At 32.6% G+C, this 20,532-nt stretch overlaps 1 protein-coding gene across 1 annotated transcript in view; it reads right to left on the bottom strand.

Moving 5' to 3' along the window:
- Nucleotides 1-20,415, bottom strand: part of LOC128165125 (CCR4-NOT transcription complex subunit 6-like) — a 35,553-nt gene extending 15,138 nt beyond the window's left edge. Inside the window, exons 1-5 of the mRNA XM_052829342.1 lie at nt 20,267-20,415; nt 19,046-19,174; nt 18,262-18,525; nt 16,993-17,091; nt 15,644-15,658 (exon numbers count right to left, since the gene is read on the bottom strand). Coding sequence (XP_052685302.1) covers nt 15,644-15,658; nt 16,993-17,091; nt 18,262-18,525; nt 19,046-19,166 — 499 coding nt within the window. The 5' untranslated portion in view covers nt 19,167-19,174; nt 20,267-20,415. The remainder of the gene's footprint in view (nt 1-15,643; nt 15,659-16,992; nt 17,092-18,261; nt 18,526-19,045; nt 19,175-20,266) is intronic.
- Nucleotides 20,416-20,532: the final 117 nt, after the last annotated feature.

Raw genomic sequence — 20,532 nt, 5'->3', positions numbered from 1 at the left:
AAAGTCACATGGTATGCTAAGTTTGTAATAGAAAGATGGATTGCAACTGCTTTTAATTTATGATGTTATTTGAAATAAATATCAGCTACATAAACAGATAGGAATGCAATGCCAAAGTCATCCATCTACAGTTAGACAAATGTACTTTGGAAAATCCAAATTGATACACAAACGGCAGCGTAAAAAGGAGACCGAGGTGCCGTGACAAAAGCATTACAAATATTGGGTCAATGCACTGACACAGAAAAAGATAAGTTATTTTTCTGGTCATTGACACACTTCAGTCTCTTTGTCATATCTGGTCCCCTTAATATGAAGCAATGACAAAGGAAGCAATCACCTAGATCAAATCTTCACACCTAATGAAACAGTGTAATTGTGTGGATTTAACAAAATTCTACCTCCAGGATATACATTTATTTACAAAATTTTTTTTTTACCAAGCATGCCTTCAGGCAGAAGAGCAAAGTAAAATATTTCTGATTTGAACTTTAAATTGATTTTTGGGGTACCTGAAATGTAATTTCAAAAAAGATTCATTGCATGAAAAATACAAACAATTTCACACAAATTGGCGCTTCGCTTTGTGTTCAACTAAATAGAAACACACAAAAGGATTGATTAAATAAAGATCAGTATTCTATATCATTTACATAGTGGCAGATGAAATCAATTCATTTCATTGATCATTATCATAACTCCTTGTTTACAATTTTTTTAACCTGGCGAAAATTCAAAATGGAGAAAAGTAAGTTAATTTTCATGAGGTCCCATAATATCAGTCATATTATAAATGAACAGTTATTTTTCTCTTTTAGGTTCATAAAACAAACAACACAAAAACTGTAATGGATTATTGAAAACAAAAATTGATCATCCATGAATGCACATTTTGTATATCAGTAATGCTCTTCTTAAAGTATGATTCACTGAAAATTCGAAATCTTATTTTTAAAATTTAAACCCTACAATTGATATTACTAAGATTAAGTCATAACATAACATACTTTGTGGACATATTTGGGATGTGAAAGCTTCGTGGGGAACTATATTTTTATGTGGCGGAATATTATGAAAATCACAGAGTTTTTTTGCATGTTCAATTTACAATACTCCATATATTTGTCACTTGAATCTTGAGAGAATGGTCACTGTTCTTTTTAAGAAAGAGTTGTTGACCCCTGCATATTGAAATTCAACAAAATTAATGGCATTAATACCATACATTTACTACATGTATAAGAGAACAGGAGAGAGTTGTGCTTTAAAATGTGTCATCTTCCACAAGCAGGGACTACCAGCACTGTCTATGGCATAAAACATTATAGGTAATTACAACATCCCCATACTTAAAGATATTGGGAGTAATCAGGATATGGCTGGCCACACTCAGTATATCCTACTTTAGACTAATCTACTCCAACTTATCTGTATCTCCGATGACAGTTTTTCCATTTTGATTGATGACCCTGAATTGCTTTTTTTTTTATAATTACCGGTATTTGTTTTGAGAGTGTATGAAACTCAAAATTTATGCCTATAACATTAAGCAATATCATAACATGATAAGCAGAGATAGGACAAGTTATTCCTTTCTTTTTTTTTTGGAGTTATTTAATTAATGGGTAGTTTGTAGGTTCTTTAATAAACTGCTAGTAGGTTCACCATTAAAATCAACTTAACTGGAATTATTATCTAATGTAAATAAATATTTGTACTCATTTTAGTACAAGCATACTGTACTATGTACTAGCATGTACAAGTAGACTCAAGTTAATTTAAATTCATGTTACAGCACTTGGATAAGCTCATCTTTGTACAACGATTCTCCTGTATGCATTTAGTGGTCCAAAATCACTATCATTTTGCGAGATCTTAATATTTTGTAGAATATATTATCTACATATCTATTAAAAAAAATAATTCTCAGGAGACACTGGTCAGAAGATTGACTTGAACTTACATGGACACTTCATTTCTGGCAATTTGCAAGCTGGTGTAGCTACACTTTAATATATTTCTCGCATGAAGTCATTTACAGCAATTTAATTTACAAACTGTTCTGGCAGTCAAAGCCTATAAAAGAGGGTTTATTTGCTTGCAACATTTCTCTCTATTGTTCAAGAAAAGACAAAAGAACACAGGCTTTGTGTGTAGCAGTAACAAACAGTGGTTTAAGTTTTAATACTGCTCAATTTATCTTATAATCTCACAGTAAAGGAAAATTTGGAAATAAAATTGTGTAAACAATCTGGGAAAAGCCAGTTACACTTGAAAAGTTATCTAGGGAGAAGTAATCACTTACCAAAATTTTTATAATCACACGCAGTAAAAATACGAAATTGCAGAATTAAATATTACTAGTATCGTTCAACGTTTCATGCAACAGTGTATAAAAATTTTTATTAATGATAACTGTTGCAAATTAATTAAAACGGATGCCAAATTATTCAGGGAGAGACTAGTCGCTATTAATTTCTTTTGTGTACAGTATACATGATATATATAAGATATATGGTAATTCTTTCTCGCTTTTTTATTAATATGCCTCTCTTATTCCTCCAAATGTATGCATTAAGAACTCTTCAGTCGCAATAAGTCTCTCAATTTTCCCTCACAGTCAACAATGAGCAATCTGTAAACTTAATGACATTCAATTTGAACCAATAAACAATATTTTGGCCAAACATGAGACTGCTTTGTTGATCCTTCCATAGTAATTGTACAGACTGGAGACAAATGTAGAAAAGACGGAAGATCCACAAGTTTTAATATTACTCTTGATGTCTTAAATTATTATTAGTCCCCTACCGGTTTTCACCGGAGGGGACTATAGCTTTCCTCTGCGTCCGCCAGTCTGTCTGTCCATCCGTCTCTCCGTCTGTCTGTCTGTCTGTGTGTCCATCTGTCTGTCTGTCCCACTTCAGTTTTCCACTTTTTTTCTTTATGCTTTGAGGAATAATATGAAATTTGCTGAACAGCTTCAAAATGTCAAACTACAGATCAACTTTACACTTTTGTAGCATCTGGTTGACATATTTTCGAGAAAATTAATTTTTTTTATTTAAATTTTTTAATGTTCGGGTTCGATATTCTGCATAACAGTGCATTGTTTTCACAATTTCCACAAACCGGTAGGGGACGTGTATTGCTTATGCAATACTCTCAGAATGCTTGTTCAATCTAATAATCTTACAATAAAATACCGGTAATTGCGTAAACTCTGAAGTTAGATGTGGGAGGCTATTTAGTTTTGAAGATGGTGAAGTTGTAACCTTGGTAGTCTTCAATGTGACTTACTGAGCACAACTTATTGTTGGTGGCCACAGTGTTTAGATATAAAGCTTGTGTAAAGCATAACAAAACTGAGATAAAGCTGCTTAAACATGCTTACTTGCTGCTTTAATTATAGAAAGACTGTAGTGATACCAATGAACCCATTGTACCGGTATAGTGAGTGATACTAATGAACCTACTGTATAGTAATATGATCAGCATTAAGAAAATGTACCTCACAATTGAACATTTTATGCAAGAGATTTTTCGGGACGATAGTGAAAGAATGTACTTGTTTCACCCCAAGGCTAGCACTACAAAATCTTTTTTGTAATGGAGGAAATTCTAAAATAAAATTGAGTAAAAAATTCAAAAGTCAGCTATCTACTGATAGGAGACTTGATAAAAAAAAATTATTTTGTGTAAACACGTATATGATATATGTATATCAATAAATGGTAATTCATTCTCCATTGTTTACGACTACCTTCATCTGACTCATATTCATAACATTTATTAATGTATTAAATTCATTAAGTGACAAACAACAAGGACTATGAGAGAGTGTTGTTCAAATTACAAGGTAATTTGCATTGTTGTAATAAGTACCATGGGGATGTGTTGTACAACTTACAGGGCAGTTCTGTGTTGTTGTAATAAGTACCATGGGGTTGTGTTGTACAACTTACAGGGCAGTTCTGTGTTGTTGTAATAAGTACCATGGGGATGTGTTGTAAAACTTACAGGGCAGTTCTGTGTTGTTGTAATAAGTACCATGGGGTTGTGTTGTACAACTTACAGGGCAGTTCTGTGTTGTTGTAATAAGTACCATGGGGATGTGTTGTACAACTTACAGGGCAGTTCTGTGTTGTTGTAATAAGTACCATGGGGATGTGTTGTACAACTTACAGGGTAGTTCTGTGTTGTTGTAATAAGTACCATGGGAATGTGTTGTACAACTTACAGGGCAGTTCTGTGTTGTTGTAATAAGTACCATGGGGTTGTGTTGTACAACTTTCAGGGCAGTTCTGTGTTGTTGTAATATGTACTATGGGGTTGTTGTACAACTTACAGGGTAGTTCTGTGTTGTTGTAATATGTACTATGGGAGAGTGCTGTACATTAAAACTTAGAGGATAGTTCTGTGTTGTTGTAATAAGTACTGTGGGGGTGTGTTATACAACTTACAGAGTAGTTCTGTGTTGTTGTAATAAGTACTATGGGGTTGTGTTGTACAACTTACAGGGTAGTTCTGTGTTGTTGTAATAAGTACCCGGTACTATGGGATTGTGTTGTACAATTTACAGGGTAGTTCTGTGTTGTTGTAATATGTACTATGGGAGAGTGTTGTACAACTTACAGGGTAGTTCTGTGTTGTTGTAATATGTACTATGGGAGAGTGTTGTACATTACAATTTACAGGGTAATTCTGTGTTGTTCTAATATGTACCATGGGGTTGTGTTGTACAACTTGCAGGGTAGTTCTGTGTTGTTGTAATAAGTACTATGGGAGAGTGTTGTACAACTTACAGGGTAGTTCTGTGTTGTTGTAATAAGTACTATGGGAGAGTGTTGTACAATTTACAGGGCAGTTCTGTGTTGTTGTAATAAGTACCATGGGGTTGTGTTGTACAACTTACAGGGTAGTTCTGTGTTGTTGTAGTAAGAGAATGTTGTACAACTTACAGGGTAGATCTGTGTTGCTTTGGAGGTTTTTGTTAGGAACAATGTGTACAGGCACTGACTGAGTGACCATTAAAGGAAATACTCCATAAACTTCCCTCCTCATTACAGCTTATTGATTACTGGAATGTTACCAATCATCAAACTTAATATGCTTCAGAACTCACACAAAAGCCCTCCACCCATCTCTGTGAATAACAGCACACTAAAAACCATTGAAAGAAGTCATTTCAGTGAATATAAATTATCTGGCAGTGTTTCACAACATGTGGACACATACAAAGAGTAGATCCCACCATCATTTGTCAGTGACAAAATTTTTTCTATCCAATTTATATTTAATGTATCCTTTATATTTACAGAGTAATAAACATTATTTCTCAAGGGTTTTGTATCACAAATTCATTTGTTCCCCCACAGTTTTTTGTCGTAAATGGAGAGAAGGAAAATGACTCTGTGATGAAGAGCTTAGGCCTATTAAGGTAATCCACGACTGATATCATCAGTGCTACTTTCCGTTATTTTCATTGATTTCGCAACTCAACTGATGGTACAAATACAACATTTCACAATAACAGGCGCAAAGATCCCCCCACAACAACTTAATGTTTTAGGACATGTAAAAGATCTAAGGTACATTAAAATTTACAATTATATTTTAAATCTGTACATTATACTACAGTATATGTATTAAAATTCTCCTGAAAATTTGCATTTAATCTACTTGAACAAAAGAAAACACCTTTCTTATCCACCAAATTATTCACAATTAACACATGAACTTAAAATTTGAAATGAGAAAAATAAAAAACACTCGTTTATTTTCAAACAACAGGATAAGCTAACCTAGAGTGTGGTTTTGGGTTGGCCACATATCAGTGTGTACAACTCTTCAACAACCCTTGTATTACGAAAGAGAGGTCAAAATATTCAAACTTAACTCCTGCATGACCTTGACATTTCCGGATGAAATAAGTGAAAATTTGCAGGAACTTACAATATTTTTGATAATGTAAGATATCTTGATTTAATATTTAAAAATATGACTTTTTATTTACACTTGAAAATTCAGAACATAAATGCCAATGCTATATCTTTGACCTTTTCCAGATGACCTTGGTTGAATAATGTTATTTTAAAAGACCTTAACACAAAGCATGCACATCCTGACCATGCAATATGATGTCAGAGATATGTTTCCTGAGTATCTAATTTGCAAATTTGAAAAGATTACAGATGCGCTGGTTCCTACTTACACATTCTATTAACCATTGTACGAAGGGCTTTTAATATTTTTGCTCCACAGCCTGTATATAAGGACTTATTGCCTTAATCTCCCATCAACTTACCAACTTGTACTGCTGCAATATCAAGCCAATACTGTTCCTTGGATACAAAATCAATGAGTTTTATATGAAACTCATGATTTCCTTCTTTATAACGATTCCCACATTGCTTAATAGACCTTAGAATCGACTAATTGGACTTCATTTCTGATGCTGCTGAATGCAATATGACAAATGTTTGTAGTTCTCATCCATCCATATTTTTATCCACATTAAGTGGAATAGCCTTGAATTACAATTGTTTTGGGGAAAAAGAGAATTGTGGAGAGTATGACATCAATAGCTGGACAAGAAGTGCAAACAGCCACGCAGTGCTAACTTTCTTCTGCATGACTGGGGACATTTTCTCAACAATTGGCCTTTATGTTTAAATTAACCTTTTTTGCAGAGTATAATGATGACATTACTTGCACATCCCATTTCCATGATATGGATAATTATATGCCTTTAAGAACAAAATTATTTTAAACAATTGCACTTGCTCCTTAAGCTATCATTCTGTAGTAGAATTTTTTTGTTATACTTGATAATAAAACAGACAGAATATGAATTTATTCACCATAATGACCATAGGTTTTTTTGATGACATACATTGTAAAAATTTACATCTTATAATGGCTTAGTTGAAAATGGCATAAAACCAGAGGTATCAATAATTCATTAAGCTGTGACAGACACGCGCTCAAAACAAAGGCCTGTAGCACTTCAATTTCTCCTTGGGGTCAGACCTTCAAATTTATCACAAAAAAAAGAAAGTACACTACCGTATTTAAATGAGACGGGATAGTGATTTAAAGGCTCCTGCTGATCAAAATAATTACAAATCAGGAATACTCCACTTCATAATCAGTGGTCAGAATTTGACCACAACTGTTAAAATACAGTAATTAATTATTCAACACTTGATTTCAATATACCCATTCAATCAACAGTTAATATTCAGGCTTGACACATTACTGGACATTTAGTTAAATTATAAAATACACTTTTAATGCAGTATGTTATCAAAATAGTACAGTAGTGCACACAAAATTAAAAGATTATCTTGCACGGTTAATGAGTCTCATAGAACTTATAGCAACATGACATTCATAAAATTCTTGAAATTCCTTTAAATCAGTTTTTCAGTCAGTCTACAGATTGTAATTAAAAACAACAACACTCAAGTATTTCAGTTAAATTTTTCTCTTTAATAAATAATTTAAATATACTATATTACACTCAATGTCTCATATGAAATACTGTATATTCCTCAATTATCATACGTGAGTACTTAATTCCGCACTTCCACTGTTTTGCATCATATTGCGAGAATATGAAATCGCAAAAGCTGAATTTTAATCATCATTTACTCTTAATTTTACAAGAAAATTAATTCCTCTTGTTTAATTAGGAATCTTCAGTATACTGAACGCCTTCGTCTTGTTGATCATGTGTGTATTTTATGATACATGGATCATAGTCTTTATCTTAACATTAATTTTTTGCCAATATATTTTTGCAATATATCTGAAGATATTAAACTAGGATAATATTCATAAAATACATCCTAGTCTTTAAGATGTTAAACTAACAAATGATCCCCACATAAAGTTGCAGCCTAATGGACCTGTCAATTGATAAGTTTGGTCAAGGTGAAGCAAGTATAATTGCCAGAAATGGACCTACAAAAAGTCTTGGAAAACATTAATTTTAAGAACCCTCTCTACACTGCACTTTGAAGAGTTCTTTTAAACACACAGAGCAATGAAATTCCAAGATAAAGTATTTGTGTGTATTTCATTTTAAATTTGTGAGTCTATTTTATTTCAATTCATCAAATTCAGTACTTCTTTGTCTGAATATTTATCCAGGAAAATATGGCCAATACCCATCTTGAAAAATATGAAATAACAGATGAAAAATTCATTACCATCTTTGATAAGAATTTCAAAAGTTCTAGTATATTTAAAAGTGCCTAAGCATTTCCTAGGCACCAAATGAATGACTGCTAAAATGCATCATAAGATGGTATGATACAAATTGTCTATTGAATATATATAATATATATATATTCAAATTTACAGATCAATCAAAATCAAACTGTTGTTGATCAAATCTTAAAGATATGTTCATTTAAAAAAATCATTATAATGATCTGACAAGTCGCCAAAGAAATCAACATCTATGATGACAAAATACAGATAGGTTAGTGAAAGGAGGATCATACTAACAAAAGGATATGGCTTAAAGATTGATACACAACTCAAAAAATCAAGTGTTCCCTCAAACAGTTATATCAGTTCTATCAAACACCTGACCAGACTGTATATTAGGCTAGTCTACAATAACTAGAGCAAAGACCTTATACAACTGGCAGTTGTAAACCTGAGGAATAAGTGTAAAATCTGGCATTTTATGTTTGATAATGAAGTAAAATCAGGTAAAACCAACCACAGGATCATTTCATTGGCTGATACTTGCTGAATATGTTTGGAGCAACTATCAATCATGGATTTAAGACTGTTATTTTAAGCCATAACCCACCCTAGAGGCCTTAATATATTAAATTAATTCTAAAATGGCACTGTCACTTGAAGTTTGATTAGCATAGTATATGTTATGAGTGTTCCCATCAAATATCACATTTTACATCAAATTGGGCAGTGTCATACTTCAGAAAAAATTCTTAGTTTTGATAAGAACAGTAATAATTAAAGCTCTTCATTACAGCCATTCAACAGCCCAAAATTAACTGCTTCATTTTTACCTCAACTCAGGTCTATTTTCTCATTTATTTATGTCAGATATATTCATGTACGCATAATTTTCTCCTCTAATTATATATACTGAATGCACCGTCATAATTCTTGAATTGTAACGAGGCGACTGAGCTGAGGTCCTTGGTTAGCTATTTCTTTCCCCCCTGGGGGCTCTCTCGTATCTCCCACCACAGTCCAGTAGTTGCAGGCCATCCCATTTGGTGAACAATGTTTCACCAAACCTCACTAATTTACATGTTCATTTCTCCATTAATCAGACTAAATTTAGCATTCTTTGGCAATAAAGTTATATTAATGACCAATTCTTTTTTACCAAGTATATATCTTTGAGTGTTTGCTCTCTCTCTCTCTCTCTCTCTCTCTCTCTCTCTCTCTCTCAACAAATATCTAATAGTAATGTTTTTTATGTCACAGACAAAAAACCTATTACAATAGCTGAATAACAACAAAAGAAAGTTAGCCTTTGCACACTTTAAAATTCCCTGTAAATTTCTCAACAAACACTGTGACGTAAAGCTCCACATTGACTGGATTAAGGTCTTATACTTAAGCAGAATAACCCCCCACCCACCCAAATAAAATGTGATAACAAGACCAAAAAAAAAATTCCTATTAAGTCTAATACATAACCAAATCCAGTTGCTGACAATCAAAAATTAAAAAAAACATTTGCCCCCCAGAGATTTTGATTAATTAATGCTTGATGTATTGAGCCAACCACTCATTAGTTTTATTCACATCAAATATTTTTTTTGTGAAAGTCCTAAGAGATCTTGAGAGATTTTTCACTGTAAGTAATGAAAACTGAAGCCAGAAAAAAAATGAATGTGAGATTTTTTACTCTGTGAGTGGTTGTTCTCACGATTTTAAGCAGATCTTAACAAGATATCTGTGAGCCAATGCTCACTAGTGATACCCCCGCTCTGATGTGAATATGCAAAATAAGCAAAGTCGACATTTAACAGAAAACTGGCATCCGATTGGTACAGAAATATATCCAACAATATGGCATGCCTAAACAAATAGTGTGTTAAAATTTCAAGCATCTGCGATCAACAGCTGCTGAGAAATCTTTGACGAAAATTTGTTTGAAAATTTTGGCTAAAATAAACAAAGTACTCATTTAACAGGGAGATGACGTCCGATTGGTACAAAAATATATCCCACAATATGGCATGCCTTAACAAACACTGTGTAAAAATTTCAAGCATCTCCGATAAATAGCTGCTAAGAAATCTTTGACGAAAATTTGTTTGAAAATTTTGGCAAAAAATAAACAAAGTCATTATTTAACAGGATGTTGACGTCTGATAGATACAAAAATATATCCCACGATATGGCATGCCAAAACAAATAGTGTGTTAAAATTTCAAGCATCTGCGAAAACTAGCTGCTGAGAAATCTTTGACGAAAATTTGTTTGAAAATTTTGGCTAAAAATAAACGAAGTCGTCATTTAACAGGAAGTTGACGTTTGATTGGTACAAAAATACATCCCACGATATAGCATGCCTATACAAATACTGTGTAAAAATTTCAAGCATCTGCGATTAACAGTTGCTGAGAAATCTTTGACGAAAATTTGTTTGAAAATTTTGGTTAAAAAATAAGCAAAGTCGTCATTTAACAGGAAGTTGACGTCCGATTGGTACAAAAATATATCCCACGATATGGCATGCCTTAACAAACACTCTGTAAAAATTTAAAGCAACTGCGAGAAACAGTTGGTGAGAAATCTTTGACGAAAATTTGTTTGAAAATTTTGGTTAAGAAATAAGCAAAGTCGTCATTTAACAGGAAGTTGACGTCCGACTGATACAAAAATATATCCCACAATATGGCATGCCTAAACAAATAGTGTATTAAAATTTCAAGCATCTGCGATAAATAGCTGCTGAGAATTCTTTGACGGAAATTTGTTTGAAAATTTTGGCTAAAAATAAACGAAGTCGTCATTTAACAGGAAGTTGACGTCCGATTGGTACAAAAATACATCCCACGATATAGCATGCCTATACAAATACTGTGTAAAAATTTCAAGCATCTGCGATAAACAGTTGCTGAGAAATCTTTGACGAAAATTTGTTTGAAAATTTTTGTTAAAAAATAAGCAAAGTCGTCATTTAACAGGAAGTTGACGTCCGATTGGTACAAAAATATATCCCACGATATGGCATGCCTTAACAAACACTGTGTTAAAATTTCAAGCATCTGCGATAAATAGTTGCTGAGATAAATGCGACAGAAATTTTTGTTACGGACGGACAGACAGACGGACAGACGGACAGACGGACGGACGGACGGACAGACAGACACACAAGGGTAAAACAGTATACCCCCTCTCCTTCGGAGCGGGGGTATAATTACTTGCTTCTAATATCAAATCTACAGTATACATTTGGCAAAGTTGCGCAAGATCTAACATACACCACACATTCTGAACAAATATTAATGCAAATAAAAAGCTGATATTTCTGTCACAACAGACTAAACATTCAATCTTTTTAGCTTTGATTTCCAAAAACAATGGATCAAAGTTCACTCATAAAGTATTCTTCAGGAAGAGCTCAACACAAAAACTAAATGATGAATTATGTTGAGATAAAAAACAACAAATCTGTACGTAGCTGAAGTATGGTTACGGAGGAAAATTCAGTTAATCAGGAAATCTGTATGCAGACGGGCTGATTACTGATTGCAATAAATCACCACCATCTTCTGGACACGAATTAGCAGGATGTTCATATATTCATTTAATTCAGAAGCTTGTGCATTTGTCTTTTAAAACTAAATTGATACATCAGATAACAAACAAGTAACCACTACTTGAAGAAGCAGCACTTTTCTTTGCTTTGTCTAATAGTTCTAACATCCCAATCATATGTTATAGGGCTCTTGTCTTCATAACACATGCAGTTCATTTCAAATATTTCACAACTACAGGTACTGGCAATATACAAGAAACAAGGTTTAGAGAAGCAAGTAAAGCCAGTCCATGAATCCTACGTGTTTCTTGTGATGGTTTCAAAATACCTGGGCTTTTTTTAATAGAATAAATATAACAGAGATACCCTTTTTATACCCTCTCCTTGTATAACAAGTGAAGACAAAGAGTGAGGTTTGTACATACTAATTCATGTGTATTTGTAATTGATACCTGGTCTATGCAAGGACACTGGAGTTCTATCTCTTCTACACCTGCCGGTCACAGATCTGATGAGTACAGCTTCCATAGAAAGCTATATATAGACAGCAATACACATCTTAGCAATACACATCTTGCAACACTCACCCCCCCCCCCCCCCCTCCTCCATCAGTTTACTCTATGAATCACTCCAAAATGTCCATAAAGTATGCCAATACATTACATACCTGTATTTACCTCTTTCAGGAGGCATGGCTTACACAATATAAATCATCATATTTACACAGTCAATTTTTATGCATAGTAAGAGAGAAGAAAAAAAATTTAATGGCAGTTCTCAAAATACTGAACAGAGATTTGGACTGTTATTGTTAACATCTTTTGACAGTTTATGCGGGTTTGATGTCTCAATAACATGGTAATAATGAACATCATCTAAAATTGCATGTTTCAAAAATTAGTTTCATAATTATTACACTTGGTATTTAAATAGCAAAGAGATAAAACTGTTATTATCTGCAACAAAAATTCTAATAATACTTTCTAATTATAAGAAAACACAAAAAATTCTGATATTCTTAGTAGACTGACATTTAACAAAAAATGCTTGTACATTTTATTATTAAAACCAATATGCTGAAAAACAGCAAGGTTCCTTTGACGGCAATAGCTGAAGTGACGCCAGATCTGATGCAGTGATGCTGGATCTGATGCAGTGACGCTGCCTGCCCTTATAACGATTGCTAGCTTAATAAGCTTGTCAAAGGTACGTCACTGGCAATTTTATGCTCTTCACTTGGAACTGGCCACACTGCATGAAAATCAAGCTTTGTCTCCACTGCTTGGTTATGATAGTTTTTAAAGTTGTCTTTAAAAGACCAACCAAATTTTTAAGAATTCAAAAAAGAAAATTATATGTTGAGTAAGGTGAGCCAAACGGTCAATCTCCAGCAATTAAATCAGCAGAATAAAAATGAGATTTAAATATGTTTTAAACAAGAGAGTGAACAGTATCCATAATTCATTTGTCAACCCTGATTTGATAAACACTACCTATCCAGAGAAATGGGGTACTCTTTATATCATATTTTGCCAAAAAATAATTAAGTTAAACAAGTGATATTTCTTTCAATAAATAATCAAAAATCAAAATCCAAGTAATATGCACATCTCTGATTAATGTACAATTGATCTGCAAAATATCGACTTCCTATTTTCAAAACTGAAAGAGGAGATATCTGTACCATAGGGTTACCCTTTTGGCAGCCGCCCAACCCCCCTCCCCCTTCCCCGCCATTTTCAGTATTGAAATAACCAGATTTTTCCTTTGGAAAACCTGGTTAAAAAGGGAATTTTTATTGGACATTTTTCAATCCTGTTGGGTGTGAGATGGGGTTGGTTGGTGGTATTACTATAACATTTCTGAAATTGTGCAATAATATGTTTTCAATTTTTTTTTACCTACAGTATACAGTTCAGCCACTATGTAAATGTATTTTCTACAAATTCATATCCATATTTTGTTAGTAGTCTAATTCTCTATAACCAAAATACCTTAAAGTACTGATAATCAGTAAGAGAATTCAAAGCAATGCACGTATTACAGAAGATACAGATGGAAAGACGAATGAAAAGGGGAATAACTGAAACACAAAGTAAAGAACTGAATATGGTGGCGTATTATTACGCAGTACTACCGGTTATTCCCCTAACTACGCATACATTACATGCAACCAAAAAACCCCAATTATTTCTTTGCAAAAAAACACATTAAATGTGGCCTTATGTACAAATATCTGTTTTATTTCTCAAATACAGGTCACTAAAGTCTGCCTCATATGGTGTAATCTAGCAGTGACAACACATCTTTAATTAGCAATGACATCTTTTTTTAACAGTGACGTCTTTTTTAGGAGTGACTTCTTTAATATTCTTTGCTTCTTACATAAATGGACTTAAAATCATTCCTTGAGAAGCAGTACACGAGGTTTATGGTGTTAAGATGGAATAAGAGCTCAGGATGACTTTTGAGAGTGGCTTGTTTTAAATAATAGGATTATTCTTACATAGAACCATTTTAACAAGGGCTTGGACTTTGGGTAGTTGTGTCAAACAGCAATGTGACGTAGGCCTGTCTATTTCATTGCTGGTCACTCAGTCATGGCTCTTTGATATCAACAAGATTTGTCTGGCTTTTGAGTTTAAAGACTACGCAATCGATGTATATTTCGCTCTTCACAGCATCAATCTTAACTTGTTTTGACACAAGAAATAGATAGCTATGCCCCACTGAAAGTCGAAGGTCTTGTTAAAAATGGTTCTAAATCAAATTCATTGACATGAAATGAAATGTTGAAAATATTATCATCATACACCTTCAGATGATTCTCATTTGCTTTTTGACTTGCCAACAAATTGAGCTTCTTTCATTTTCGTGGATATGTGATACTGGTTTGGGATTACATTGTACCAGTATATGGATATTTATATATATCTTTATATTTCATATTTTTATATATATATTTATATATATGGATAGTGTATTGCATAAAAATAAAATGAAAAAAAATGTTTACATATGTTTTTAAAAGAAGAATTATTTTGATTTTAAAGCTGACTAAAAGTAAGAAGCTTATTTCAAAAGTGGCTTATTATCAAGAATGGCTCACTTATAAGATTTTAGGATAGATATAAAGCTTACTGCATAATTTGTTTCCTAAAACAGAACAAGAGCACATTATTCCACTTCCTGAGCTTTATAAATAGGTGTCAATTTGAGAAAAGAGCACAGATGTAAAGCACCCTTTCTCAGTAAGCTCCCAGGACTTACCAGTCTATATCTATGGTCAACATAATATTTATTTCACTTCAGTCTAGATATATCTTCCCTTTTTAAAAGCCAATTTTTGCACTTAAAATAATGACTTTTAAAAAAAATCACAAAAAGTACCGTATGAAGACACCATTTGCAGTTGAGCAAGAACTTTTTCATTTTTACTCATTGGCAAGTTTATCATGACAGTACTCAAACTCAAAATAATTTATGTTCTCAAAAATGAATCAATAAAGTAAATTTTTGAATAATCGGGAGTTTGTTATAACAATACACACACTGACATTTTTATTTCTGCAGGATGTTATTCAAGTCAGCATTGACACAGTTTGTATCTTATTTTTACACTGATCTTGTTGAAATTTTTATATCTGGTATTCAAAAATCACGACCACCAATTCTCTCTTTTTTTGATTTCATACAAAGGTAGTTTTTGTATTACACTTAGGTTGTAGATAGCTCGCTAGCTGCTTTATATATATATGAATGAGTACTTGTCTGAAGCTTTGATTCACTTGTCTACAGACCATCACCTCATCCAGAGGCCGACTCAGTGCTGAACTAGTACAGTGACTCAAATAAAGAGGTTTGATACTCACAGCTCTGCCCTGTTGCTGTAAGTAAAGGGAGGAATAAAGCATAAAAACCAAGTCAGAACAAGCAAAACCTATCAACATTTCCCTTCCTTTCTTATTTTGTTTATCATAATCATGTCTTTTTCATTAATGTATCATAAAATATTCACAGGTTTAAAAAAAAAATTATCTTAACATTTATTTTCCTGATTTCAAATAGCATTGTAAACATTCAGAGTACACTACTAATAACAAGGCAGTAATTAATTCTAAGCAGTCTGAGAGGGTGTTACTGTTTCAGTGTCTCATTAACTAAGAGTGCATCTTCCAAACCAACATAAAAATACTATTTAGCTTCCCCTACATTTCATGTATATGCATGTATTTGCAAACCATAGCGACTATATACATTAAAAATTAAGAGCAGTCAATATATCTGCAAAACATATCGTAAATCTTAAACTATATAAAGAGTTAAGTTATTAAGTGTATTAAATAAGAATATTCATTGGATAATCATTTTCTATAAATTGATTGTTAGGCCATACCAATTTGTAACGTAGTTCCTTGGATTCGACACTTTAATTTCAGATTAAATTAAATTTAAATGTTATAAAAAATATATATCTGCCAGCGTGCCAGGAAATATCTGAGTATAAATTTTCTCAATTTTTTTTATACCAAACACATTTAAAAGGCCTCTACACACACGGTAGAATATGACAGACAGGAGAGGAAGGCTTAAGAACATTTCAAATGATGCCTGTCTTTATTTGTTCAATAATCATATACAACGGATTTTGAAGCATTTTACGATGCAACTAAACAGAGAACATTGACTGCATACGAAAAAATCAGCAACGGTTTCGTGAATATTATCAATGAAATCAAAGAAAATGCTTACAGTGATGCAGTTGAGATTTTAAGACAAAACATGTTCTTATCAATATGCAAATATTTAAAAAAAAGTTAATAGAAATGAAACTAAACTGCAATTAAACACATCATTCAAAATAAGACAAGTGGTATGTAGATGAGTTTTCATGTCTCATTAATACTCTAAAAGACTTATTCTCTCTAAGGAAAAATTACTGGCAATGCGATTAACTCGAATAATTTCACTCTCTTCCTCCAATTTTTTTAAATTGAAAATCTGAAGAACTATTTTACAAATTGGTGTGGCCTTACAGGTTTGTAATAAGATCGTACTTTCTGTAAATAGTTAGATCCACTATAATGTATTGTTACATCTACAAAAAACTTCACTGAAAGTTGCAAGAAAAAAGGATTCCATGACAAAAAAAGCTTATAAATGTGGGGTAAAATATCCAATGCAACATGAGGATTGCCTGAGAGATCTGAAGTCCAATTACCTGGTAAGTGATCCAACATGTAGCGCAGGAGCAGCTGGGTTCCATTGGCCTGGTTGTAGATGTTGAGAATATCTGGACTCAGTGGGTTCCCCTTTAAACCTACAAAACACACAGCCGTATGGTCAACTATTGCCACCTACTTGTATTATCAATAAAACAGTTACAGTCACCATCCTCACTGTCAATGATTTTGAATTATTGAATCGTTTTGAATGAATGCCTCCTCTTTACTGCCAACATCTGTTAAAAAATCTATTATGACTGGCATAACAATTGATTTTCACTAAATGAACCAAAAAAAATTAAAAATTAAAATCTTATGTTGACCATAGATATAGACATGTAAAATTTAACTGCAAACAAAATAAATTGCACTGTAATTTACTAACTTGACTAATATTTCCCAAATAATGCTAAGATAAAGATAAATGCATCAGTCAATATGAAGACAAAGAGCAGTAACTCTGTCTTTCATTTAAAGGGGCATGGTCACGATTTTGGTCAAATTTTATTTTTCTGTTTTTATTATTTACAATGCTTTAGGAATGCATTTCTAATGATCAAATGAAATTCGGGTGCCAGTCAATTAGTTTTAAGAAAGATGCAGGGCTTACAATTCTTCGTATTGTAAACAAGGCTCGTGCCCTGTTTTTGTTTACATAGGTTCAATATACCAGTAAAAAATCTTTTTCAAGCTGATTTGTCTATCTTCTTATTCATTTTAAGCATAAATAAACAGTTCTTAATGATTAACACATTCACTTGAGGTCTTAAAAAGGAATTTTCACTTCAACATTCAAAATGCAAACAAAAGCTTTGTTTACATTGCGAAGAATTGTAAACTCTGTAACTCGCTTATAACTCAACAAATGACATCCAAATTTTGGTTGCTTATTATTAATGCCTTACCGAAGCATTGTAAACATTAAAATTGAAAAAATAATTTTCGACCAAAATCATGACCAGGCCCCTTTAAGCAGATCAGGAAAAACATCATTTTTACCATAATTCAATATTTTGTGTTGCTTATTGGTCTGAATCTTATATACACATGATTGAATCTGCCTTTAAATGCATATTGTTTCTTTGTTATGTGAATTTAAAGATGTTGGGCACAAACTGAATTGACATCAATGAAAGCATTCAATGTATTACTGATATTAAACATGATAAAATAACTGCTGTATTGAAAACTTTAGATTAGGTACAAGGAATTGACTATGCTGTAAAAGACTTTGCATTGTCATTATAATAGGACATGGTCATTACCTAAATTCTGTAAATTAAACAACTTCCCAAGCTCAAAAGGAAGCATTCGAAGCAGGTTGTTATAGAGCAGGAGTTCCCTGAGTTGAGACAGGTCGCCCAGCTCCGAGGGCAGACTCCTGAGTTTGTTACTGGACAGGTCCAGGTAGGTCAGCATGGTCAGGCGGTTGATTTCTGGAGGGATTCGAGTGATGTTGTTCAGGTTTAGGTACAGCGATGTCAAGTGCTGCAGCTTCCATAAGTCTGGTCCAAGATTTCTTACAGTACCTGGAAGTAGTATATACAAATGCTGCTATATCATGAAAGATAGCATGTCAACATGCATATTAACAATTAACTTAATATAACCACACACAAAAAATATATATAAAACAGTTTTCTCAGAGAATGCAAAACACAATTATAACAATTGTCTTTTTGGGGGTATCCCTCTAATATGGAATAGATAACAGTATTTGAAAATTAGTCCTGATTTTGAACAATATCAAACTCAAAGAACTTGTGATATACATGTTATCAGTACATGTATTAAATACTTTGCTAGCCAGTAATAGAGAATATGATCACAGTGTAATGAAGATATGAGCAAGATAGAAAAAACATGGCCAAGGAAACACTATTTTCATGCTTTCATTAATTATTAAAATTTCAATGCTAATTGGTCTATATATGTCCTTCTTCAACTGTTAATACACTTCTATGAAATAAGTAAAATAACTGTATCATAAAAATAATCACATAAAGTCTAATTCAACATAAATTCTCTCTTGTTGCAATCATATCTTACCTGTTATTTCTAATTCAGTCCAGGTGGACTTTTTCCCTGCCGCTACATCTTCAGCCGACATGAACGTATGAGTCCGTCTTGGATTTGGCGAGTCATATTTGTCATATTTGTCTCTAGGCATCTTCTAACCTGTGGGACAATAAAACCATATTTTTGATGCCAAAGAATGATTCCAAAAATTACTGGGTAGTTAATCAACGTGGTTTGTGTTTTTTTCAAAGAAAAGGATATATGATTACTATTTATCTTAGATTTGATGCATTAGCCATTTAGATTTAAATGGTTTTGCACTACTTATGAAATAGTTTATTTATGTCATTTTATGAGAGATTCTACCTTGGCTTAGTTCAAAAGTATTAATGCATACATATCAACATTATGAACCTAATATCAACAAATCAAAATTTAGTAATTTACTGTTGCTATACATAATTTTATTGCTATCATATATTGAAACATTTCATTTGGTGATAAAATTCTCCATGTTTGATAGGAAGGTATTCTTTTTGAAGACATATGTTATCATCTATGGGACAACTACAATTCATAATATAGCAAAGTTGAAACTATAATACTTAAATTACTTTCACAGTACCAAATACCTATGACAAGAAAATGAAAACCCAGTCTATGCTTTTAACTAGTAAGTTGATTTTAATGCAATGGTGTGTGGAATTCTAAATCTGGGACAAGTCAACAGTCTTATCACCATATCTATCAACATCCAAAGAGTGTCCCTACTTTGTGTGTGATGTGCAATTTTTGTTTTGCTGTTTGGAACATAGTCAATATATGAAAATTCACATTATATACAATATCATATTGCAGAACTTACACATTTAAATATAAGGACAGTTCCTTTGCACAAATAACTTCAAATCAATAAGGTCTAAATGTTTCAGATTAAATGCCATTGTGCCCTTAACACCCATGTGCATGGGTCTAAACATCAAACGATTTTGCAACCAGAGAGCGAGTTGGAATATATGAGATCACTACCTTGACCAAAACTACTTTTACATCAACCTTAAATAACGAATAACATTTGTAAAAATTGGAATAAACAACAAACAAATACTGATCTATGAAAAATTCAAACAATAAACAAAAGTAAATTACTTATATTTTACAGTTTTCTTTCTTTGCATGATATAAAAAGAACTTTTAAAATATAAATATTTTCTTGCTGTTAATGTAATCTGCAGTGCCCATGTGCAATACCTTCATCGAAACCTTCTACAATATTCCAAAATATGATGAAGTTTCAGATTCTTCTATGAACAGCAAAAAAAGAAAATGGCTTCTTCTTTCGTATCCTCTCTAGGTTTTAGCAGAAATAGCATTGAATTACAAGACGTGACAACTTTGAGTGAAAATATTTACGACCCTTTTAATTTTTTTTGTAACGTTATTCTACAAGATTTTATTTATTAAAAAAGACACTTTGAACAATCTGTATTTTTTTAGAATTAGATAACTCGGACATA

The sequence above is a fragment of the Crassostrea angulata genome, chromosome 10 (genome assembly GCF_025612915.1).
Source record: "Crassostrea angulata isolate pt1a10 chromosome 10, ASM2561291v2, whole genome shotgun sequence".
Taxonomy (NCBI): Eukaryota; Metazoa; Mollusca; class Bivalvia; order Ostreida; family Ostreidae; genus Magallana; species Magallana angulata.
Note: the sequence above shows the minus strand (reverse complement) of the source record. Positions and strands in the feature narration are given on the sequence as shown.